Source organism: Pungitius pungitius, chromosome 21, assembly GCF_949316345.1.
Source record: "Pungitius pungitius chromosome 21, fPunPun2.1, whole genome shotgun sequence".
NCBI lineage: Eukaryota > Metazoa > Chordata > Actinopteri > Perciformes > Gasterosteidae > Pungitius > Pungitius pungitius.
The window spans coordinates 90505-110775 of NC_084920.1; the positions used below are offsets into that span (position 1 = coordinate 90505).

The window sequence follows — 20271 nt, forward strand, 5'->3', positions numbered from 1 at the left end:
AATTGGACCACAAAAGGGGGGGGGGGGGGGGGTTCTTGAGATTCCACATGGATTAAAACAACAACCTCCCATGAGAATCCTATTTAAACCTCCTTCTCTTCCTCACACAGCTTAATCAGGACTCCTCCCTCTGTTCACTTCCTCTCAGTTTAAGATCACAGTTGCTCTCTCCTCCTCAACCTACTCCCTGGCCTCCTCCTTTATTTGGTGTCCTCCCCTCCTCCACTCCTCTTCTTCCTCTCCTTGTCTTGTCTCAGATCAGATCTCGCCATGATGTCTGAGAGGAGGTGTTCTCAGGAGGACGACTGCTCCTCTCTCATCTCCCGGCTGGGTTCCGACTCTCCTCGTCCTCGGATGAAGTTTGGGGGGATGTTCTGTAGCGTCGAAGGAGCTTTTGAGAACAAAACTCTAAACTTTGAGTCGTTCAGTCCTCAGACGCAGCGTCATCGAGCTGCTCGACCCCAACCGCATAGTCCTCCTGGAGGAGGAGGCCTGACAGTGGTGTTTCCCTCCGGACATGGCTGGGAGAACTACGACAAGAGAGAGGTTCGCCAAATCTCAATTTATTCAAATGTGTCTGACTTGTTACTTGAATAGTGAAAGCTGAAATAAATTCAACAAAGTGAACTAACAATTATTGTTAAGGTTATTAATGAATACATGATACATTATTTGAGGTATTTATTACATATTTGTGCTTCAAATACAAACCTTTATTAATAATGTCATTGACAGTTTTATCAATGCAATTAGGCGGCAACATTTTATTTTTGTAATTACACTGATGGCCACACCATCTTAAGACCACCAGTCAATTTGTGAAATGTGTGTGAAAGTTATTTTTTGTTATTTATGATAATGTAACAGGACTGTGTATTGCTCTAAGCCCTAAAGCAGTATAACTAGTATTTTCTGATAATAATAATTATATTATTATATAATATATTATTTTCATATTTGCATTGTCATAATTATACTTGAATTAATCCCCACCCGTGTATGTATTGTATCTTTCTAATTAGTGTATCAGTGTATTTCACGTGATTATTTAGCTTAAAATAAAGATCATGCGCGTCTGTGGAACTTTATTTTGAAGCTCTGAACCGGAATCCGGGTGAGTAGTACTGGGAACCTGACGTCATCAGCAACAAAAGCAGGCTATAGTGTGTGTGTGTAAGTGAGAGCGAATCTATCAGCCGATCCCATATCGATTAGGATGGCGTTCCAGAACAAGAAGAGCAGCGTCAGAACCACGGTAGGTCAAACCCGAGCCAAACCTAACCGAGCCAAACCGAGCCGACCGGGAGTACGGGAGGAACCGGGTTAGCGAGGATGCTGCAGCTCCGCCTGTCAGTCCTCGACCCGTGAGAACCATTCCGAGGCTGACCGGGATCCGACTGAGATGGACCCGGCTCGGATTCTATGTGGTTTATTTAAGTGATAGTTCTCATATATATATATATCTATATATATATAGATATATATATATATTAATGTCATTGACAGTTTTATCAATGCAATTAGGCGGCAACATTTTATTATATAGATATATAATCTATCTATCTATATCTATATCTATCTATATCTATATATATATATTACATTATATATCTATATATATATATATATATATAATGTAATATATATGTATATATATCTGTATATATAATATTTCATATATATGAAATGATGACTCTCAAATAATCAAGCAACAGGAACGTGTTCAGGAGATATCTTTGACTTGGTGTTTTACTATCTGCTGTGTTCATATCAGCTTGTGTTACCCATAATTCCTTCTGCATGTTTCCAGGGTGACCGTCTGATAATCAAAGGAGGAAAGATAGTCAATGACGACCAGTCATTCTACGCTGACGTCTACGTAGAGGATGGGACCATCAAGTAAATATATATGTTATACAGATTATTTTTGATTATTGTCCCACTGGTAATTTGTGGATAGACCTCCAGGTGATATCGTGGCGAGACCCCGCAGTGGTTTTGTCGGCCAATATCCAGGTGATCAGTGGTTAGATCTCCAGGTGATTTGTTGGTAGACCTCCAGGTGATTTGTTGGTAGACCTCCAGGTGATTTGTTGGTAGACCTCCAGGCCCCTCCTCCTGTCTACATCCTCACACTTTCTTTTATTGGTCTTGATCAGACAGATCGGGGAGAACCTGATCATCCCATCCTGCGTGAAGACTGTGGATGCATACGGTCAGCTGGTGATCCCCGGAGGAGTCGATGCCAACACCAACCTTCACGCCCCACAGAGAGGCATGAACCCCACAGACGACTTCTACCAGGGAACCAGAGCTGCACTTTCGGGAGGAACTACCACCATCAGTTAGACCATCACCTATTACCCATCAATATTGTAACAATCTCGCCTCAGGCACATGAAACAAGTACGAGGTCTGATGATTGTGTTCACAGTGGACCATGTGCTGGTGGAGCCGGGAGCGAGCTTACTGACAGCGTTCGATCAGTGGAGGGAGGCAGCAGAAGAGAAGTCATGCTGCGACTTCTCTCTACACCTGGACATCACTCGCTGGCATGAAGGACTGTGTGAAGAGCTGGAGATACTCATCAAAGATCAAGGTCTGAAGAACCAATTCTTGACTTTTCAAAGTCTATTACTTCCATCTTTGTGTGTATACATTAGAGGAATACTGTGACACAGCATTTTAATTAAAGAACTGTCACCACATAACATTGCTAATACATTAATATAATAGTATATGTGAGAACTTTGTATTACCTGTAATATTTGTGTTTCAGGTGTGAACTCCTTCCTCTTCTTTATGGCTTACAAAGACAAGTACCAGAGCTCCGATTCTCAGGTCATCTACAATTTTTATTGTTTGTTTTGTTACTTGTATCTTTGTAGTTGTTGCTCTAGTGGTGATTCAGTTGGTTAGGGTTAGTTTATTTCAATTTCTTCATTTGACTGAATCTGCTTCCTGTTTTTGGGTGTCAGCTCTATGAGGCGTTTGGAGTCCTCCGGGATCTTGGGGCCATTGCCCAGATCCATGCAGAGAATGGTGACATCATTGATGAGGTAATACACCTGAATAAAGGAACGTACAATACAGACAAATTAACAAACTTAGAGGACAGTATGCTTTACAGTAAATGTAAACTGGTTTCTTTCAGGAACAGAAGAAACTTCTCTTTCTCGGCATCACCGGACCCGAAGGACACATTTTGTCACACCCTGAGGAGGTACACAAACCTGTAACACACCTGCCATTACGCCTGCACACTTGCATATACTTCTGCAATACTCCCAGTAAATTATACAAACTGAGGGCCACTAAGATGTGTGTATTACTGATGATACGTGTTCATTTGTGTGTTGTCATGCTGTGGTCCAGGTGGAGACTGAAGCTGTGTATCGAGCTGTCACCATTGCCAAACAGACCAACTGTCCGCTGTATGTTACCAAGGTGATGAGCAAGTCTGCTGCTGAGGTCATCGCCAAAGCCAGGAAGAAAGGTGAGATCTCCTCTGTTCTATAGAAGAACCGTTTAGATTTGGCCCTTTTACTGATCTGCTCCACCACGAGCACCGGCTCTGACCCACAACAGTCAACCACGACAGTCCAAAAATTCCCACAGCTTCAGCAATCGGCATCTCAAAGTTCCCAGAACCGTATTTTCAGTCATGGTCAACATTTTTCCTCTGCTGAAGAGAAAATAATGAATTCCTTCTTCTTACTAAATGATGTCATGATTCGTCAGAACCACTTTGAGAATTTCTGATAGTTCTCTTTGAGGTTTCTTTTAGTGACCACAGAAGCTGAAGACTTTTGGCCTTTTATTGCTTCAGGAGTAACTGTGGCTCACATGAGAGAACTGCTTCCCCAGATGACATCCCTCACTACTCTCCAGTTGGATCTTTGATTTTTTCTTTTGTCCTCCTCACACTAACTCTAAGCAGCCCAAAGCGGTCAGTGAAAGCTGGATTTCCTGTTTTATTTTTATTCGGGAGTACCCCCCCCCCCCCCCCCATAATTGGACTATAAATATAATAAATCTCTCTATTATTGATGAGGTGCTGTAACTACTATGATGCTGTTCCAGCACAGACCTCAGGTTCACAGAGCCCCCAAACCTTCACCAACATAAAGTTGGGTTTGTTGAAACTATAACAGATTGTGGGTCAAATATCTTTATGTTTTTGTCTTCAGGTATCGTTGTGTACGGGGAGCCAATCACTGCAAGCCTGGCCACTGACGGTTCTCACTATTGGTCAAAAGACTGGCCTAAAGCTGCTGCATTTGTCATGAGCCCACCTCTCAACCGAGATCCTTCAACTCCACAGTATCTGACATCCCTGTTAGCATGGTTAGTACAGCTGTACCTCTCCTTTAGCATGGTTAGTATGACCCTAACTGTCTTACAGCATGGTCTGCTCTTCTCTGTCGTCATGGTTAGGATTAACATAGCCATAACCTCATTTTCACCAGACTTTGGTAAACATGACTGTGTGTTTTTTTTTCTCATCCAGTGGAGACCTCCAGGTGACGTCTAGCGCTCATGCCAGCTTCTCCACAGCTCAGAAAGCAGTTGGTAAAGATGACTTCACTCTGATCCCAGAGGGAACCAATGGAATTGAGGAGAGGATGTCTGTGGTGTGGGATCGAGCTGTTGTAAGATTGAGTCAAGCATGAACATTTAGACATATTCCATAAAATATCCCGTTTTCATATCTGAATGAAGGCTCTAAGGATAGAGGTTGTTGTATTATACTTGACTGTATGAATGTAAATTCTAAACTACTATAATGTTTATATAGGTATTGGAACAAGAATGTGACTCTTTGGTTATTTTTTTTTTCTCTGCAGTCCACAGGAAAGATGGATGAAAACGGGTTTGTTGCAGTAACAAGCACCAACGCTGCTAAACTCTTCAATATTTACCCACGCAAAGGTATTCAATAAGTCCGATGATGTTGCACTGGAGTAAATTAAACACTTTTGTTGCACAACATTTACTTACACACCAGTCGAAAACAGGATTTGTTGAGCTATTGTTATTTTTCTTAGGATGAGATGGAGTAAACTATAACATTAATATAAAAATAAGCTTCAAAGTGTACGTATTTAAAAGAGTATTCAGACATCTGTAACACATAAGAGTGGTGTATCCATCCAGGAAGGATTGCAGTAGGATCGGACGCTGACATTGTAATTTGGAATCCAAAGGAGACACTTACTGTTTCTGCGAAGACTCACAATCTGGTAACAACCTTTCAACCTTCATCACAAAGTATCAAAATTCCTAGTCGTACGTCTTAAACTGTCTGTCATCCTTAATGCTATGCCGTTTTGTGTGCAGATGGTGGAGGTGAACATCCTGGAGGGTTTGGAGTTTCGAGGCGTGGCGTCGGTGGTGATCAGCGGCGGTCGAGTTGTTCTTGAAGACGGAAAACTCAACGTGACCAAAGGTTCAGGGCGGTTCATTCCCAGAAAGGCTTTCCCAGACACGGTCTATAAGAGGATTAGAGCCCGCAGCAAGGTACCTACATTTCTGGTGGTGAACTAACTTGCCTACTTTTGATAACCAGTTTGCTATCTGAACTCTGTCAGAGGTTAACCAGTTAGAAAGTTAACTATCCATCTAGGTGTCTACCTAGTTTACTGGTTAAGCTCCCTGACAGATAATCATTGCTTATAGCATGGCAACCAACCAACTTGTACGTGAAAGTGGCTCACTTTCTGATACAGGATCACAGTCTTTGGCATATAAATAGGTTGGTTAACTTTCAGATTAACATGTGTAGAGGTAGAGGCCAAAAAGAAAACTAGTGAAGTCTGTTAATTCCTTAAACTAGTTAATTTCTGATGGACTAAATTTAATAACTGACAGATCAGTCCATTAGGAATCAGTTTTTCTCAAAAGTTGAGTCTTTGTTTCAGATGGCTGAGGCTCGCGGGGTCCCCCGTGGAAACTATGATGGTCCGGTTCATGATGTCATCAGCGTGACCAAATTGGTCCCACCCACTCCGACCACCAGGGGGCCCACTTGTCCGAAAACCCAGGCCAGCCTCCGAAACCTCCACCAATCAGGATTCACCCTGGCAGGTAGTGATTGCTGGAAGAGCACATGTATCTCTACTATTCTCATAGGTTTCCACCATCTGAAATATAGTGGATTGAGTAGTATTCAGGTTAAACAGCTTACTACACATATATTTTACAGCTGAGTGCTGCAGTTTCAAAATGGAAAAGAGAGTTTTATAACAGTTAAAAAGGGAAACCCAGCCCTTTCTCTATTGAGGAAATGACTCTACTTCTGTGTAGTGACCAGCAGGGGGCGACTCCTCTGCTCCCATAGACGTCTATGAGGAAATGACTCTACTTCTGTGTAGTGACCAGCAGGGGGCGACTCCTCTGCTCCCATAGACGTCTATGAGGAAATGACTCTACCTCTGTGTAGTGACCAGCAGGGGGCGACTCCTCTGCTCCCATAGACGTCTATGAGGAAATGACTCTACTTCTGTGTAGTGACCAGCAGGGGGCGACTCCTCTGCTCCCATAGACGTCTATGAGGAAATGACTCTACTTCTGTGTAGTGACCAGCAGGGGGCGGCTCCTCTGCTCCCATAGGCGTCTATGAGGAAATGACTACTTCTGTGTAGTGACCAGCAGGGGGCGACTCCTCTGCTCCCATAGACGTCTATGAGGAAATGACTCTACTTCTGTGTAGTGACCAGCAGGGGGCGACTCCTCTGCTCCCATAGACGTCTATGAGGAAATGACTCTACTTCTGTGTAGTGACCAGCAGGGGGCGACTCCTCTGGCCAGACCATAACAAGGGGGAGGATGAAGTTTTTGCCCAGGAAACCGCATCAAACCTAATGAAAACATTCATATTAAACTTTTTACGTAACTTTTTTCAGATTGTCCTCTAAGGAATGTATTTATTGAAACGAGCTAACGTTTCCTCTTCGGTGTTGCATCATCATTTTTAACACAAACCATTTTCTTTCTAACTATAACAAACATTTCTGACAATTGATTCTGTAACATATCACCAGCTGTAGCTGTGTCTCGGTTGTCTAGGCTGCATCCTTGTAGGACACAGCCTTCGCAGTAGACCAGGGATTTAGAACAACATCTTTGTCTGTGCAGGAAACCAGGTTGATGACCACATACCTCGTCGCTCTGCTCAGAAGATCGTGGCGCCGCCTGGTGGTCGATCCAACATTACATCCTTATCTTAAAAGAGTAGAAAGAAGCTGGCACGTTGAGTTTGTCCAACAAAGCACTGTAGTTTCACCTTCACTACTTGATACAGCCCAACCTGTACAGTTCTTGTAACAGCAGTGCTAAGCCCTCCAATAACTTTACAACCAGTACAACACCCTATACCATCAGTAGGTATTCCTCAACCAACCTGCTGGTATCCATTAAACTGTAACAGTTGACTAGCAATACTAAATCCTAAAATAATACCACATTGACTAGACCTTGACCAAACAACAAAACAATGTGTTATATTTTCCATAAAACTGGTACTAGACGGTTAGGGTTACTGGTACTCAATGTTACTGGTTATTTGAAGTCTGTTAACCGTGACTGTTATGTGTATTTCACATGATTAAATCTCATCTGTCCTAAAAATCGTCACATAATTAGGTTTTCTTTGTATCCCGTCTGATGAAGGCCCGTCTGGTAGTAGTAGTATAAACCCAGAATAGTGTTCTTTCTTCATTAGATGTGATTATATCACTTCTTCATCAGACATCAGAAGGCAACACGTGTATATATGTACTTCCAGTACCGTATTTTTTGTTATAACTGGTGTTTTCATTATTCACAGCCGGCCATATGTAGAAACATTTTCAATTCTTTTACATTTTAATGATACCTGGTCCGTTTTATTCTGGACTCACTGAGCTTGACCACAGAGTTGGTTTAGAAGACTTTCTGTCTAACTTTGACTTGACTAAATAAGTTCATTTTCCCTATTAATAAAGTAATCGACCGTTTGTAAACGTTTAAACGAACACTTTGGGCCTTTCAGACCAATGTAAAACATAGACTGACAGTTGTGACTGCCTGATACGTTTTGCTAATATATCCAGTGGTAGCCTGAAAGGAGAGATCTTTTGTATACCACGCCCCCTACAGGATGGAAACTAAACAACTCACCCAGAAATATCTGAAAAAAACATAACAAAATCGAATTCAAAGATTAACACCATTGGCGTACTAAAGTCTAAAGCATGGCGCAAATATTCTAATTTTTAAACTCAACCTTTGCTTGAATCTTACCATCCCTCTGTTCGGTTTACCAATGCATGCACTTTCTTTCTTATTTCTGTAAAGGGCATCCTGGGATGTCACATCTGCAGAAAACCTCTTTTTACTGTATAACCTATGTAATTTTGAATTGTAAAGCCTTTATTTGATACCATGATCTTTTTGTATTTTTGTAAAGTTTTTCTATCTTGACAGTGTTTGCATCAGTGACTGTAGTGTTTAGAAACACGTCAGCCGAGTTGTTGCTGTAGTTATATATTGGATCCAACATGGCGTGCTTATCCAACTCTATAGTGAAGACTGCTCCAACCCTGACAGCTTTATACTTGCCTACTGAACTGTTGTCCTCACTTAAAAACTTGAGGCAACATGGCAATGTGTAAATCAAGGAGATGTATATTTGTTGTGGTTTTTGACGTTGTTATTGTTCCTGTGAAGAAAATAGAACTGCTTTAAGTGATATGTGCATGAATAAACTGTGAATTGAAATCCTGCAGAGTAAGATGTTGTTTTTTTACATCACTGATGTTTTGCAGGCTTAATGTAGACTAACTATGTATCGGTAAACACAGAGGAATGTCATCAAGGATCCGTCACTTGTACGTGACTTGCAGTGACAGTGTTAGTTTTTGCCAAGAATATTCAATTTAATTACATTCCTTTCAATGAATTGGGTTATGTGTAGCCCAAATTAATATCGGAGGGCTTTACAGTCTACACATGCAACATGCTTTGTCCCAAAACCCTCACATTGGCACAGGAAAAAAATTAAGAGAACAAACAAAGGAGAATCGCTGAATTAGGACACCCCCACGTGCAATCATCCTGATGTCTGCTTTGAATTGACAAAATAATTTGAAATCAGATCAGCCTTTGAAAAACTGAGATAGCCTGACATCTATTTTAAGATGGCTTATTTGATCGACGTGAACCTCTCTTGAAAGCAGTTGTTCTGGTTTGTTTGTTATGACAAAATATTAATGCATTGATGCCGCTTGATGAAAATCTGACAATCACAAGAGGAAATACACTTCATTCAGAGAACTATAAAATACCTACATTTCATTATAATCCATTTAATAGTTGTTGAGATATTTAAGTCAACAACACTAGGGCTGGCTCAGGGTAGCCTGGACCAGCCCTTAGTTAAGCTGCTATAGGCCTTGACTGCTGGAGGACTTCTTAGGACACATCGAGCCCCTCTCTCACTCTCTCCTTCTACAATAATCCACGTTTTATTAATGCACATCACTAATTCAGCTTCTTTCCGGGAGTTGTTTGTGTTCTCCCGTAGATCATAGTTCCGCCTGGATCCTGGTCTTGACTCCTGCCGTGGCCCTCCTGACATCTGCTGCTGCCATCATCATCATCATCATCATTATTTTAAATATGATTCATATTACTGTCATCATAAGCCAACATTACACTTTCCTAAGGTCTTTGCTCTTCCTATATATTATATTATATTCCTATATATACATATTTTGTGGAGTTGTTCCTGTGCCGATGTGAGGGTTTCATGGCAGAGGATGTTGCATGTCTACAGACTGTAAAGCCCTCTGAGGCAAAATAAAATGAATTGATTTTTTATTGATATTCCTTAAGTTATGTATTGTAAAAAGCCACAGCTGAGACAGCTGCACCGATGACATCATCACCAACAGGAGGAGCAGGTGACGTCACGTAGTCGCGGACGCGGGTTCCGTCGGTGGTGCAGCTGATGAGCTGCGACCGGCGTTGCGTGAGTTTAAACTCTTGATTCCTCCGTTTGTTGGTCGATGAATCGATGAATGCACTGATCATCTCAGCTGTGCGCCTGTCACACGTGTGTGTGACACTTTTTCTCTCGAAACGCTGGATTCCTGCCGAGAGCCGCACGTGCATTGATTATTAATTAAGATTCCTGATTGACGTCAATAAGTCTGATGTTGGACGCTATAAAGTGCCCGTGTGATCAATGACCCTGGGCATATTTACACATGTCAGTTTTGGTTTGAATGACATTCATGAAGAGTTTATTTTCGTTCTTTATTTTTACTATTTTTTCACTCAAAGCCTTGTATATCAAGGCAGCGCGCGTGGCGTGACGTCACCTTCAAAGTTCCACCTGGGTACTTTTCATATAACCTTAAACAGTTCAAAGCCCAAATAACTTAATTACTTAGATTATATATATGCCATTTCATTATATATTGGCATGAAATGGCATATATATATAATCTAAGTAATTATTTAATTAATGGCATTTTTTAAATAAATATTCATTGTGAGGAACTTTGGACACAACGGAATACCAGCCAGGTGTTGCAACCTGTTTCAGGTGGATGCGTGGGGAGGAGTCAGAGGTGAGAGTGATGGAGGACTCTCGGCACATGGTAGAGGAGGTGTTGGCTCTTTGTCTTCAGAGGATCACCGTGGAGGAAACCAACATGAACACTGAGCGAGGTGAGACATCATCCCTAATCCAGGAACAGTTTATAGATCAACAGTGAACTTTTGATCTTGGTGCACAATAAACAAAGAGGTCTTTTAGGCCTCTGAGACGTCTTGTTTTCTTACTTCTGCCATAAGGCCTCTTCATGGGATTAGTCACTGTGGAGATTCTGAAGGTACAACGTGGGGGCAAAAGTTTCTGGCTCAAGTGTCCCCCCCCAACATTCTCCCATAGCTGACTTCGGTGTGTGAACATTAGCTGCTGGTGGGGAAGCGCCGCCGTGTGTGGTAGCTCAGTTTGTGAAGGGGTGGTAGTGATGTGTCCATTCAACGTTCCAGCCCCTCACTCTCCAGATGTTACCCTCGTTTCTCTTCATTACAACCCTTCTGCACTTTAATGACTTTAATGATTGAGGTTTTTCCCAACTTCTTTCAGAGTTCATACAAGTGGTGAAGAACCTGGAGGCTGTGAGGAAGCGATGGCTTTATGCAGAAACGGAACTGAAGAAATACAAAGAGCTGCTGGTGAAGTCGGACGTCACCAAAGCTGCTCTGGAAGTCAAACTGAAACACGCTCGAAACCAGCTGGACGTGGAGATGAGGAAACGCTACAAAATGGAAGGGGACTATCACTACCTGGTGAGTCCCATCACAATGTCACACATGTTAGTGACACCTCCCATGGAGTACCAACTCTTTAGATTCATATACATAAATTAATACAACAACATCAGGATGTCTTTCCCCCGGTCAAAATCTTTTTAATGGAGTACGCCGCCCTCTGAGGGCGCTGACAGCACCTTTCTCTCTGCTTCTCCTGTCTAATTTGCAGCAGAGGCAGATGCAGCTAATGTGTGACATCCTGGTCCACGACAGCAGATCCAGTGCCTGTCTGAACGCCGAGCAGAAATCTCTTTGGGCCACGTTCGAACACAAAGGAGGAAATGTGACTCTGCACCGACGCAGCAAGCGGTAGAGAAACGCTCTCAGTTTGTAGACGTGTCCCACCAATTGTGTTCTTCCTCCTCCTCGGCCACTCTTCTTAGTCTGGATTAGACACATTAAGGTTCCTTTCCAGCTGCTCTTCTTGCTTTTGGGTTCTCGTCACTCTTGATTCTAATATCTCACCTGCTCTGACCTCCACCGTTAGATCCTTACGTTCCTCTACCGTTGACGCATTCCTGGTAATTATCTCCGCGGTTCAAGACCAAATTTGAATGAGTTTAGCTGCTTGTGTGCAGGTCCTGTGTTTGAATTCTTCGTAGTCATTTGCTGGGAAAGATGGACTTCATTATGATGGCCTCTACTGTCTGGATATGATAAAAGAGGAGATGTTCCTCTTCTGGAGTCATGCTTGATTCCACCATGACAATGTGGACAAACATGAATGCTTTCTTACATTTAATAAAATCAAGATCTTTGTGTGTGAAAGCTTAAGAAGGAAGTTTTGACCGAGTGACAGTGGACACCTAAACCTTCTCCAAGTAGCTCCTCAGTGGTTGTTTGAAAAGAACATCAGATGTAGTCTGTTTCCACCCCAATTAATTGAAGAAATAAGACTTTCAACCTGCGACAAGTACGAAAATGACTCATCCAGAGTTTCAGGGAATTAATTTCAAAAGGTCTTTGGTCCTGGTGCTCGTTCAATATGGAAAATGTTTCAAAGATGTTTTTGAAAAAGCTAATTCAGAGTATTGTGGAGTTCAGTAGCGGTATTTAATGTAGGTTTCTATTTTTTTTTCATTCAGGTTGTGTGTGATTGACGAGTCATCTTTCCTATCCCACTCGGACATCAGCTACGACAGGACTGATGATGACGTGGTACAATCAATCAAAAATGATCATTATTACAGTATCCTTGCAAAATCCTAGCACGTTTTTTAGTTTAAATTTCTATTTTCCACCCACCTGTTTTAATTTACCCTTGTTTATATTACAATCAATCAGGAAACACTTCATTTTATTTAGACATTATATATTTATGTCAAGGTAAAATGCACTACATTAACTTCAGGTATGAATTCCTTCATGGTTTTACATTAATAGTGGATCAAACGCCCTGAGACTTGATTATTTATAAAGTTATAGAAAATTGTTACCGTAAAACAAATATTCAAAAGTGTTTTGCATTCACAAGCAGCCTGATGTGATATCAGTTCATGTTTATCAGGATGTGGACACAACTACTATCAAACCCCTGAGATCCCGAGCCAGAGAGAGGAGGGTAAGTGTTCCACAGACGTTCTCTGAGCAGTCCTCGGTTCTGACGTTCCATTGGTTCTCTGCAGCGCTCCTCCATGGGACTGACTGTCAACGCTCCATTGGGGAAGAGAGGAAAAAGTGGAAATGTTTCTGCAGAGCTGCTGGAGATGAAACCTATAGAGGTGAAGTTCTTATAAAAACGTGTTTGAGGAGGTACTCTGATCCTTTGACTTCTTATTTACTCTAAGAGACTAATGTAAATGCAAGACATAAAAGAGACCACTAAAGAAAACCATTGTCTTTATACTCATGCTTGTAGAATGAGCCAGTGTTCTTGTGTCAGCTTCCATCCTTTCATTGGCTTCCCTTTATCTGGGGAAGGGGCCTTTCCAGATATCTTAAATGACTCTTGCGGGAACCAGACCAGATGTACAATCTCTCCAGCGTAGTCTGCCGCCACTGCGGGGGTGAGGGGGTCCTTGTTCGTATTCTGGAAGACCAATAGCAGAAATGTGTTGGACTTATTGAAGAGTCTTCAGAGCAAACTCGTATCTTGACTTAATGGCTTGTAGGCACAACTACGGTACCCTGTATTTCCACAGGAATCCCTTTGGGACATGGTCAAAGACCTTAAGCTGGATGAGCAAACTCCTCCAAAAGACCTGCCAGAATCCTGCACTGGTCCAGAAAATAACCCACATTGTTTTTCCTAGATGTGATTGCTCACTGGACTGATGTGAGGATGTGTTGAAAGAATTTCTTTTTTACTCCACACCCTTTTAGCAGGGAATTGGGTCCTCTTTTGTAATGTCTCTTTACTTTTTGTCAAGTGGAAGACTAAAGCTCACTTTGTAACTCAGGAGGTCAACACGTTGATGAAGGAGCTGCTAAAGACTCCCAAGACTGGTGATGACATCGCCATGAGGACGGAAATCCCACAAGAGACCCCTGAGAACCTGGTCTATTCCGCGGAGTGTGCCAGCTCGGCCGGAGGAGGTGACTGTAGCCCTCTGATTGGTCTTTGTGCTCTGTCATTGAGGAGTAGATCAGTAAATGACTGGGAGGACTTCCATTTGGTGTGGCTTGTGGTGTTTTCTTCGGTTTGATTTCCGGTTGCTAAATGCTGCTTTAACCACGCTGACTTGGTATCACGCATACCATTTTTTATAGTTTGTGCACTAATTAGTTGGCATCAGACGCTGCAATAGCAGTCCAAATAATGGCACTACTTTTTTTGTTTTGTTGATTTAGTAACTAAATTGGTACTTTTTGATACAAATACAGTTTATTTTTATGCTGCAGTAGACTTTCATCCTCCCAAAATATCCTTCACTATATTCAGAGCCTGTGCTGTCTTGCATACTGTAACTGTATTTTCTGAATTATTGTATCTATTTAATGTGTAAATATTTGCTCCAATCCGAGCTACTCATTGAAGTCTGGTTAGTAACTGAGTTGGTTTCACAAAACCTTTGACTGATTTGGTATCGTAACGTGTTTGTCAGAGCAAACCTCCGTCTGGTTTCCCTGTGATGAGACCACGCTGGAACCTGAAGCTGAAGCAAAGATGGAGATTTGTGCCGTCAGAGCATTGTCCACCTGCAGAGAGGAGAAAACCACAGCCCATGTTTTCCTTTCTAAAACTGTATGCACACACACACACACACTAGTTCATCTGTGACCCTTCATTAATCATTCTAGTATCAGTTAGACATTTAATTTAAATAAAAAATGGATCATAGCCAACAGCGGCCCACAGTTTTATACCTAAAGTTTCCATGGATTTAAAATTTAAGTCAAATGTGAATATGAATCCAGAATGTCTGCTTATTAGTATTTGTGACATGAAAGTCTTCTTTGTAGCATATACCAGTTTTCTGGCAAAGTGACCATTGAAGAGTATAAACGGAAGAGCAGATGCGTGGGAAGAAAAATGTGATTTATTTCTAAAGTTGATGGCTGATGTGACCGCTGGTGAGAGGGTTGACCTTCATGTTTCTCTCTACAGGTGATCCGGCCTGAGGTGTGCCTGCCCTGTGGGAAAAGACTACGCTTTGGAAAGATGGCGGTAAAGTGCAGGATCTGCCGCGCTATCGCTCATCCAGAGTGCAAACTGAAGTTGAGTGACCGCTGCTCAGCCACAACCCTGACAGGAAGTTCAGCTCAGCAGGTACCTCTGATTAATTTAATATGCTCCATAACCAAAGACTTTGAGATTGTTGGAGCGGAGGTGAGTGAGTAAATCCCCAGTGACAGGAGGAGGGGGGGAATGTACACTGAGCTCCTCTTGCCTTGTACTCCTTCACTTCTCCTAAGTAATGCCACGGATAAGCTCTTGATTCTTTGATCTCACAAACTCATAAAATATGCCTCCTCACTTCATATCTATTTATATATGCTATTTACAACTATTGGCATGTATTCATATGTTATTTTTAACTCTTTAACTGGCATAAGATTTTATCAGATAATTTCTGATGTGTTTTATATAAACATTTTATTTACTTAAATTGCAGTGGCATTATGTAAAATCATTTGTATTATCTGCATTTTACTATATGAACGCTTAGCTTCCATTTGAAGGAATCCACTTTTCGTCATATCGGTTCACAAACAAGAACTTTTTGGTGCAACTACCTCAATCAGCCTCTAACAATTTTATTTACTCCAATTACACAAAAAAACGAGTTCAAGAAATGCAGCTCTAAAAAAGGAGATTAAAGCATTCACGGAAATGCACAACGTATTGTGGCTTTTTTTTGTCATCTTCAGAATTCGTTGGAGGATTTTGCCCCTGTCATCAACCCCAGAGTTCCTCTTCTGATCGTGGACTGTGTGACTGAGATCGAGAGGAGAGGCCTGGAAGAGGTGAACTTGTCCACTGTCAGTTTTCACATATGCATTGTTCCCTCTGGTTCATCTGAGCTTGCTGATGGTCTGTGTGTAGAGAGGACTGTACAGAGTTCCTGGAGGAGAGCGTCTAGTGAAGGAGCTCAGAGAACGATTCATCCAGAGGAAAACTCCGCTCATGCTCAATAAGGTCCATGATGTTCACGTGCTGTGTGGCCTGCTGAAAGACTTCCTGAGGAAACTCGAGGAGCCTCTGATCCCCTTCAGACTGCACAAAACCTTTATGGAGGCTTCGGGTAAGAAGGCTGAAGCTGCTCACATAGTTATATCACAACTTAACCATGATCTGTAGATATACACTCACCTAAAGGATTATTAGGAACATCTGTTCAATTTCTTATTAATGCAATTATCTAATCAACCAATCACATGGCAGTTGCTTCCATGCATTTAGAGGTGTGGTCCTGGTCAAGACAATCTCCTGAACTCCAAACTGAATGTCAGAGTGGGAAAGAAAGGTGATTTAAGCAATTTTGAGTGTGGCCTGGTTGTTGGTGCCAGACGGACCGGTCCATTTCACAATCTGCTCAGTTACTGGGATTTTCACGCACAACCATTTCTAGGGTTTCCAAAGAATGGTGTGAAAAGGGAAAAACATCCAGTATGCAGCAGTCCTGTGGGCAACAATGCCTTGTTGATGCTAGAGGTCAGAGGTCACGGGCTGACTGATTCAAGCTGATAGAAGAGCAACTTTGACTGAGATAACCACTCGTTACAACTGAGGTATGCAGCGAAGAATTTGTGAAGCCACAACACGCAAAACCTTGAGGCGGATGGGCTTCAACAGCAGAAGACCCCACCGGGTACCACTCATCTACACTACAAATAGGAAAAAGAGGCTACAATTTGCAAGAGCGCACCAAAATTGGACAGTTGAAGACTGGAAAAATGTTGCCTGGTCTGATGAGTCTCGATTTCTGTTGAGAGATTCAGATGGTAGAGTAAGAATTTGGCATAAACGGAATGATTACATGGATCCATCATGCCTTGTTACCACTGTGCAGGCTGGCAGTGGTGGTGTAATGATGTGGGGGATGTTTTCTTGGAACACTTTAGGCCCCTTAGTACCAATTGGGCATCGTTTAAATGCATTGTTTCTGACCATGTCCATCCCTTTATGGCCACCATGTACCATCCTCTGATGGCTACTTCCAGCAGGATAATGCACCATGTCACAAAGCTCCAATCATTTCAAACTGGTTTCTTGAACATGACGATGAGTTCACTGTATTAAAATGGCCCCACAGTCACCAGATCTCAACCCCATAGAGCATCTTTGGGATGTGGTGGAACGGGAGCTTCGTGCCCTGGATGTTCATCCCACAAATCTCCATCAACTGCAAGATGCTCTCCCATCAATATGGGCCAACATGTGTAAAGATGCTTTCAGCACCTTGTTGAATCAATGCCACGTAGAATTAAGGCGGTTCTGAAGGCGAAAGGGGATCAAACACAGTATTAGTATGGTGTTCCTAATAATCCTTTAGCTGAGTGTATATAAATAACATGTCAATGTAGTTTGAATTACATACATTTTTTTTTTTAGCTGAGGCTTTTTTTTTAAAGCGACTGACAATGAGTGTCTTCAACCCGGAGGGAAAAATATCAGAACAGGAATAAAAAAAGTACTTTCATTATGAAAGCCAAACCACAAAGTGCTATGAGTAAGAGCCATCGTGATTACTAATACATGTCTACCCAGTCCAGGTATAGTAGGAAGATGTGCTACCTTGTCTGAGTACGCTTGGTAGAGGTGTGTTTTCAGCTGTCCTGATGTCATTGGGTAGTCTGTTAAAACTCCATCGCTGGGTGTCTGTGTTTTAGAGCTGGCTGATGAAGACAACAGCACTGCCATCATGTATCGGGCCATCTCAGAGCTGCCAGAGGTCAACAGACACACATTGGCGTTTCTCATGCTTCACTTGCAGAAGTAAGAGCTTTTTATCTGACGGAAAGTCAAAATATATAGCTATGTTTATCTTTATAGCTATATATCGGGCAGATACATTTCCTTTATGTGAAATAAGCATTAGAAAAGTGGCTTCTGTTGTTATAGTTTTACTTCATGGTTTTTTTTAGGGTTATGAGGAGTCCTCTGTGCCAGATGGACAAGAATAACTTGTCCAGGGTGTTTGGACCAACTATTGTCGGACATGGGATGTCTGAGCCCACCCCCACCACCATCTTGAAGGACATAAACACTCAGCCAAAGGTTTGCTTCTTTCAAAATGTCTTATTTGTAATATGTGGATATGAAATAACATTTTCCACATCAGATAAACATTTTAAAAACGTTAAGACAACAACTTGTAAAATAAAGTAGGACATCCTCAGTCATTGGACCTTCACAAAAACGAGAGCAAAAAAGATTCCTTTGCCAAACAAAATGTCATACATAGTAAATATATATTACAGAAAGTATGAATATATTGAAAGCAGGTGATGAGCAGCAGTAGATATAATGGTAATTATATCTAGTGCTGCTGTAATAATCATAAAAACATAACATATGTATAATATGTCGCCATGAGACACGTACCAGATGTAAACGAGTCTTTGAAACCTGCAGCCAGAGAAAGCACAGACCACAGGGAAGAAACTCATTTTGCAATGTGCATTCAGTTGGACAGAAATTCCTAGAGAAGGGAAGATGACATGGAGAGGGACTCGTTTTAGCCTAGTCTAGGCTGGTAGCAGCATGTCTAGGGACTGGTTCAAGGCAGCCCTGAGTACCCTATCTATAAACCCGAGCCATGCACAACCTGGAATCAATCATAAATATATAAGAGTAAGTGTTGTAGTAGAAAGTCACCACACTGACTCTCACTTCCTGATCTTTGTTGACCTTCGGTCTCAGCGATGTATTTGGCCTGTTGCTGTTCCTCAGGTTATTTGCCACATGTTGTCCCTCCCTGAAGCCTACTGGAGACGTGTCCTTACTGTTCAGACCAATACGATCTCGTCATCTACCACTAAAACCCACAGCATGGATTATGCAAGTGGTGGGTACTTTTATTTTATCCCATGAAACTCTGTTGATGGGTTTTATCACTGGTCTAATTATCTTATTTAGTCCCCTTTCATTCGCAGCATGTTTACTCATTCCACATTACCAGTTCTAGTTATTTCAAACCTACCAACAGTATGAAAAATGCAAATTTTTGATTATACATCTTCTGCTGCAAAGTCCCTGAATGTTAGACATGCATGAATCTAGCTTACTTACTACTAATTCGAGGCTATTTCCAAAAATGGAAACTTGCAGGGTGCATTAACTCATCACTGCGAAGTCACTGTACTGCTGTTCACCTAGAGAGTGATTGCACACATTTTTATATGTTCTATATATATATATATTAAAGGTAATGTCGCTAACGTTTACCAGGTCGGTTGTTTGAGCCATTGACTTCTCCAGAGATAAACAGCTACAACCAAGTTCCCAGCAGAAGAACACGGAATCCTGGCAACGTTCCAACCAGCACGTAAGACCCCAACAGATCAGGTCTAAGCTTCAGGCCACTTCCAACTGCTTGGTTAGATCATCCACGCCTTTAGCTACTGCTCTCCACACACAACTTGTGACTAAAAACACTTGTAGAGGTTGTTTAATTGTTTCTTTCTCTCCAGAAGTCGAGCAGAAGCAGGGTGGAGGTTCTTTACCTCCCCCAATTGATCAGCTGACCTGAACCACATCCAGACAAGACAGTCTATGCGTATTTCTAATCCTATACATAGTGATACTGTGGCCAGTGGGTACTATCTACTAATTTAATGTTCTTGTCCTCAATATGTGGTATTCCCTCGCAGTTCCAGAAGTCTGAAGAACCAGTTAAAGGACTTATTTCTTTCTGCCTGCTGCAATGAATGAAATTTAAATCTTGTCTATGTATGTAATCTATGTATTTGTATAATGCTGTAAAAAAAAATATTTTGTGTACTTGTAAAAAAGTATTTTAGAATATTTGATCAAATAAATGCACCTATATCTTTTGGAAACAAAATACACTATTTGATTTCATATAATGAAGAAATTTAAAATAAACTGAATATACTAATGTATCAATTCATAAAGAAAAATTCTATATTTCTTCATAATCCGTCATGCTGATTAGAATAAGGCAGTGTTGACCTTGACTGACTGGTCTCTACACTATTACAGCCACATGGAAGGAGACCATCATTTACGCAAACCATCAGATGGGAATAATTCTCTATGGCGCCCTAAAAACTTGATCTCTCTTCAGTCAAGGCAGCAGCAGCAGTGGTAGAAGGATCAACTATTTTTATTCCTGTAAAACTATTGAAAGTGCTGCATTCAACAAAGAAGCCATATTTTAAATGTTAGATCACACAGAAGTAAAAACATAACTCTACCGTCACATTACAATTGATGAGATATTAAAGACGCCAATGGCTTAACACCGCTCCTCTAAAGAAAAGTCTAGTCTCTTGAGA

The 20271-nt window shown here is 41.6% G+C and overlaps 2 protein-coding genes across 4 annotated transcripts; both read left to right on the plus strand.

Annotated features, from left to right (window-relative positions):
• Nucleotides 1-1104: 1104 nt before the first annotated feature.
• Nucleotides 1105-8634, plus strand: dpysl4 (dihydropyrimidinase like 4). Its single transcript, XM_037463065.2, has 15 exons — nt 1105-1255; nt 1811-1899; nt 2160-2344; nt 2435-2599; nt 2780-2841; nt 2979-3059; nt 3155-3223; nt 3376-3496; nt 4191-4347; nt 4511-4652; nt 4848-4932; nt 5158-5243; nt 5341-5520; nt 5922-6087; nt 7138-8634. The coding sequence occupies exons 1-15, from the start codon at nt 1217-1219 to the stop codon at nt 7227-7229; spliced, it is 1719 nt and encodes a 572-aa protein (XP_037318962.2). The 5' UTR covers nt 1105-1216; the 3' UTR covers nt 7230-8634.
• Nucleotides 8635-9908: 1274 nt separating this feature from the next.
• On the plus strand, nt 9909-20231 carry si:ch1073-416j23.1 (rac GTPase-activating protein 1). Of its 3 annotated transcripts, none has more exons than XM_037463063.2 (17): nt 9909-10012; nt 10592-10716; nt 11141-11343; nt 11537-11676; nt 12453-12525; nt 12875-12928; nt 12993-13088; nt 13767-13902; nt 14412-14551; nt 14915-15076; nt 15679-15774; nt 15854-16052; nt 17641-17746; nt 17896-18028; nt 18704-18818; nt 19202-19298; nt 19444-20230. In XM_037463063.2, exons 2-17 carry the CDS (start codon nt 10596-10598, stop codon nt 19487-19489), a joined length of 1917 nt encoding a protein of 638 aa, XP_037318960.2. In that variant the 5' UTR covers nt 9909-10012; nt 10592-10595; the 3' UTR covers nt 19490-20230. The 3 variants fall into 3 exon arrangements, with proteins under 3 accessions (XP_037318960.2, XP_037318961.2, XP_037318959.2); XM_037463064.2 differs by lacking the exon at nt 9909-10012 and adding an exon at nt 10094-10382 and having other exon boundaries at nt 19447-20231; XM_037463062.2 differs by lacking the exon at nt 9909-10012 and adding an exon at nt 10096-10382.
• The last annotated feature ends 40 nt before the right edge of the window (nt 20232-20271 follow it).

Bases quoted from the DNA above. Each gene is read 5' to 3' on its own strand.
- si:ch1073-416j23.1 (XM_037463063.2), top strand. From the start codon at position 10,596: ATGCGTGGGGAGGAGTCAGAGGTGAGAGTGATGGAGGACTCTCGGCAC. The intron at 11,344-11,536 runs GTGAGTCCCATC...TCTAATTTGCAG, and splicing joins AAGGGGACTATCACTACCTG to CAGAGGCAGATGCAGCTAAT. The intron at 11,677-12,452 runs GTAGAGAAACGC...TTTTTCATTCAG, and splicing joins CTGCACCGACGCAGCAAGCG to GTTGTGTGTGATTGACGAGT.
- dpysl4 (XM_037463065.2), top strand. From the start codon at position 1,217: ATGGCGTTCCAGAACAAGAAGAGCAGCGTCAGAACCACG. The intron at 2,345-2,434 runs GTTAGACCATCA...TTGTGTTCACAG, and splicing joins GGGAGGAACTACCACCATCA to TGGACCATGTGCTGGTGGAG. The intron at 4,348-4,510 runs GTTAGTACAGCT...TTTCTCATCCAG, and splicing joins CTGACATCCCTGTTAGCATG to TGGAGACCTCCAGGTGACGT.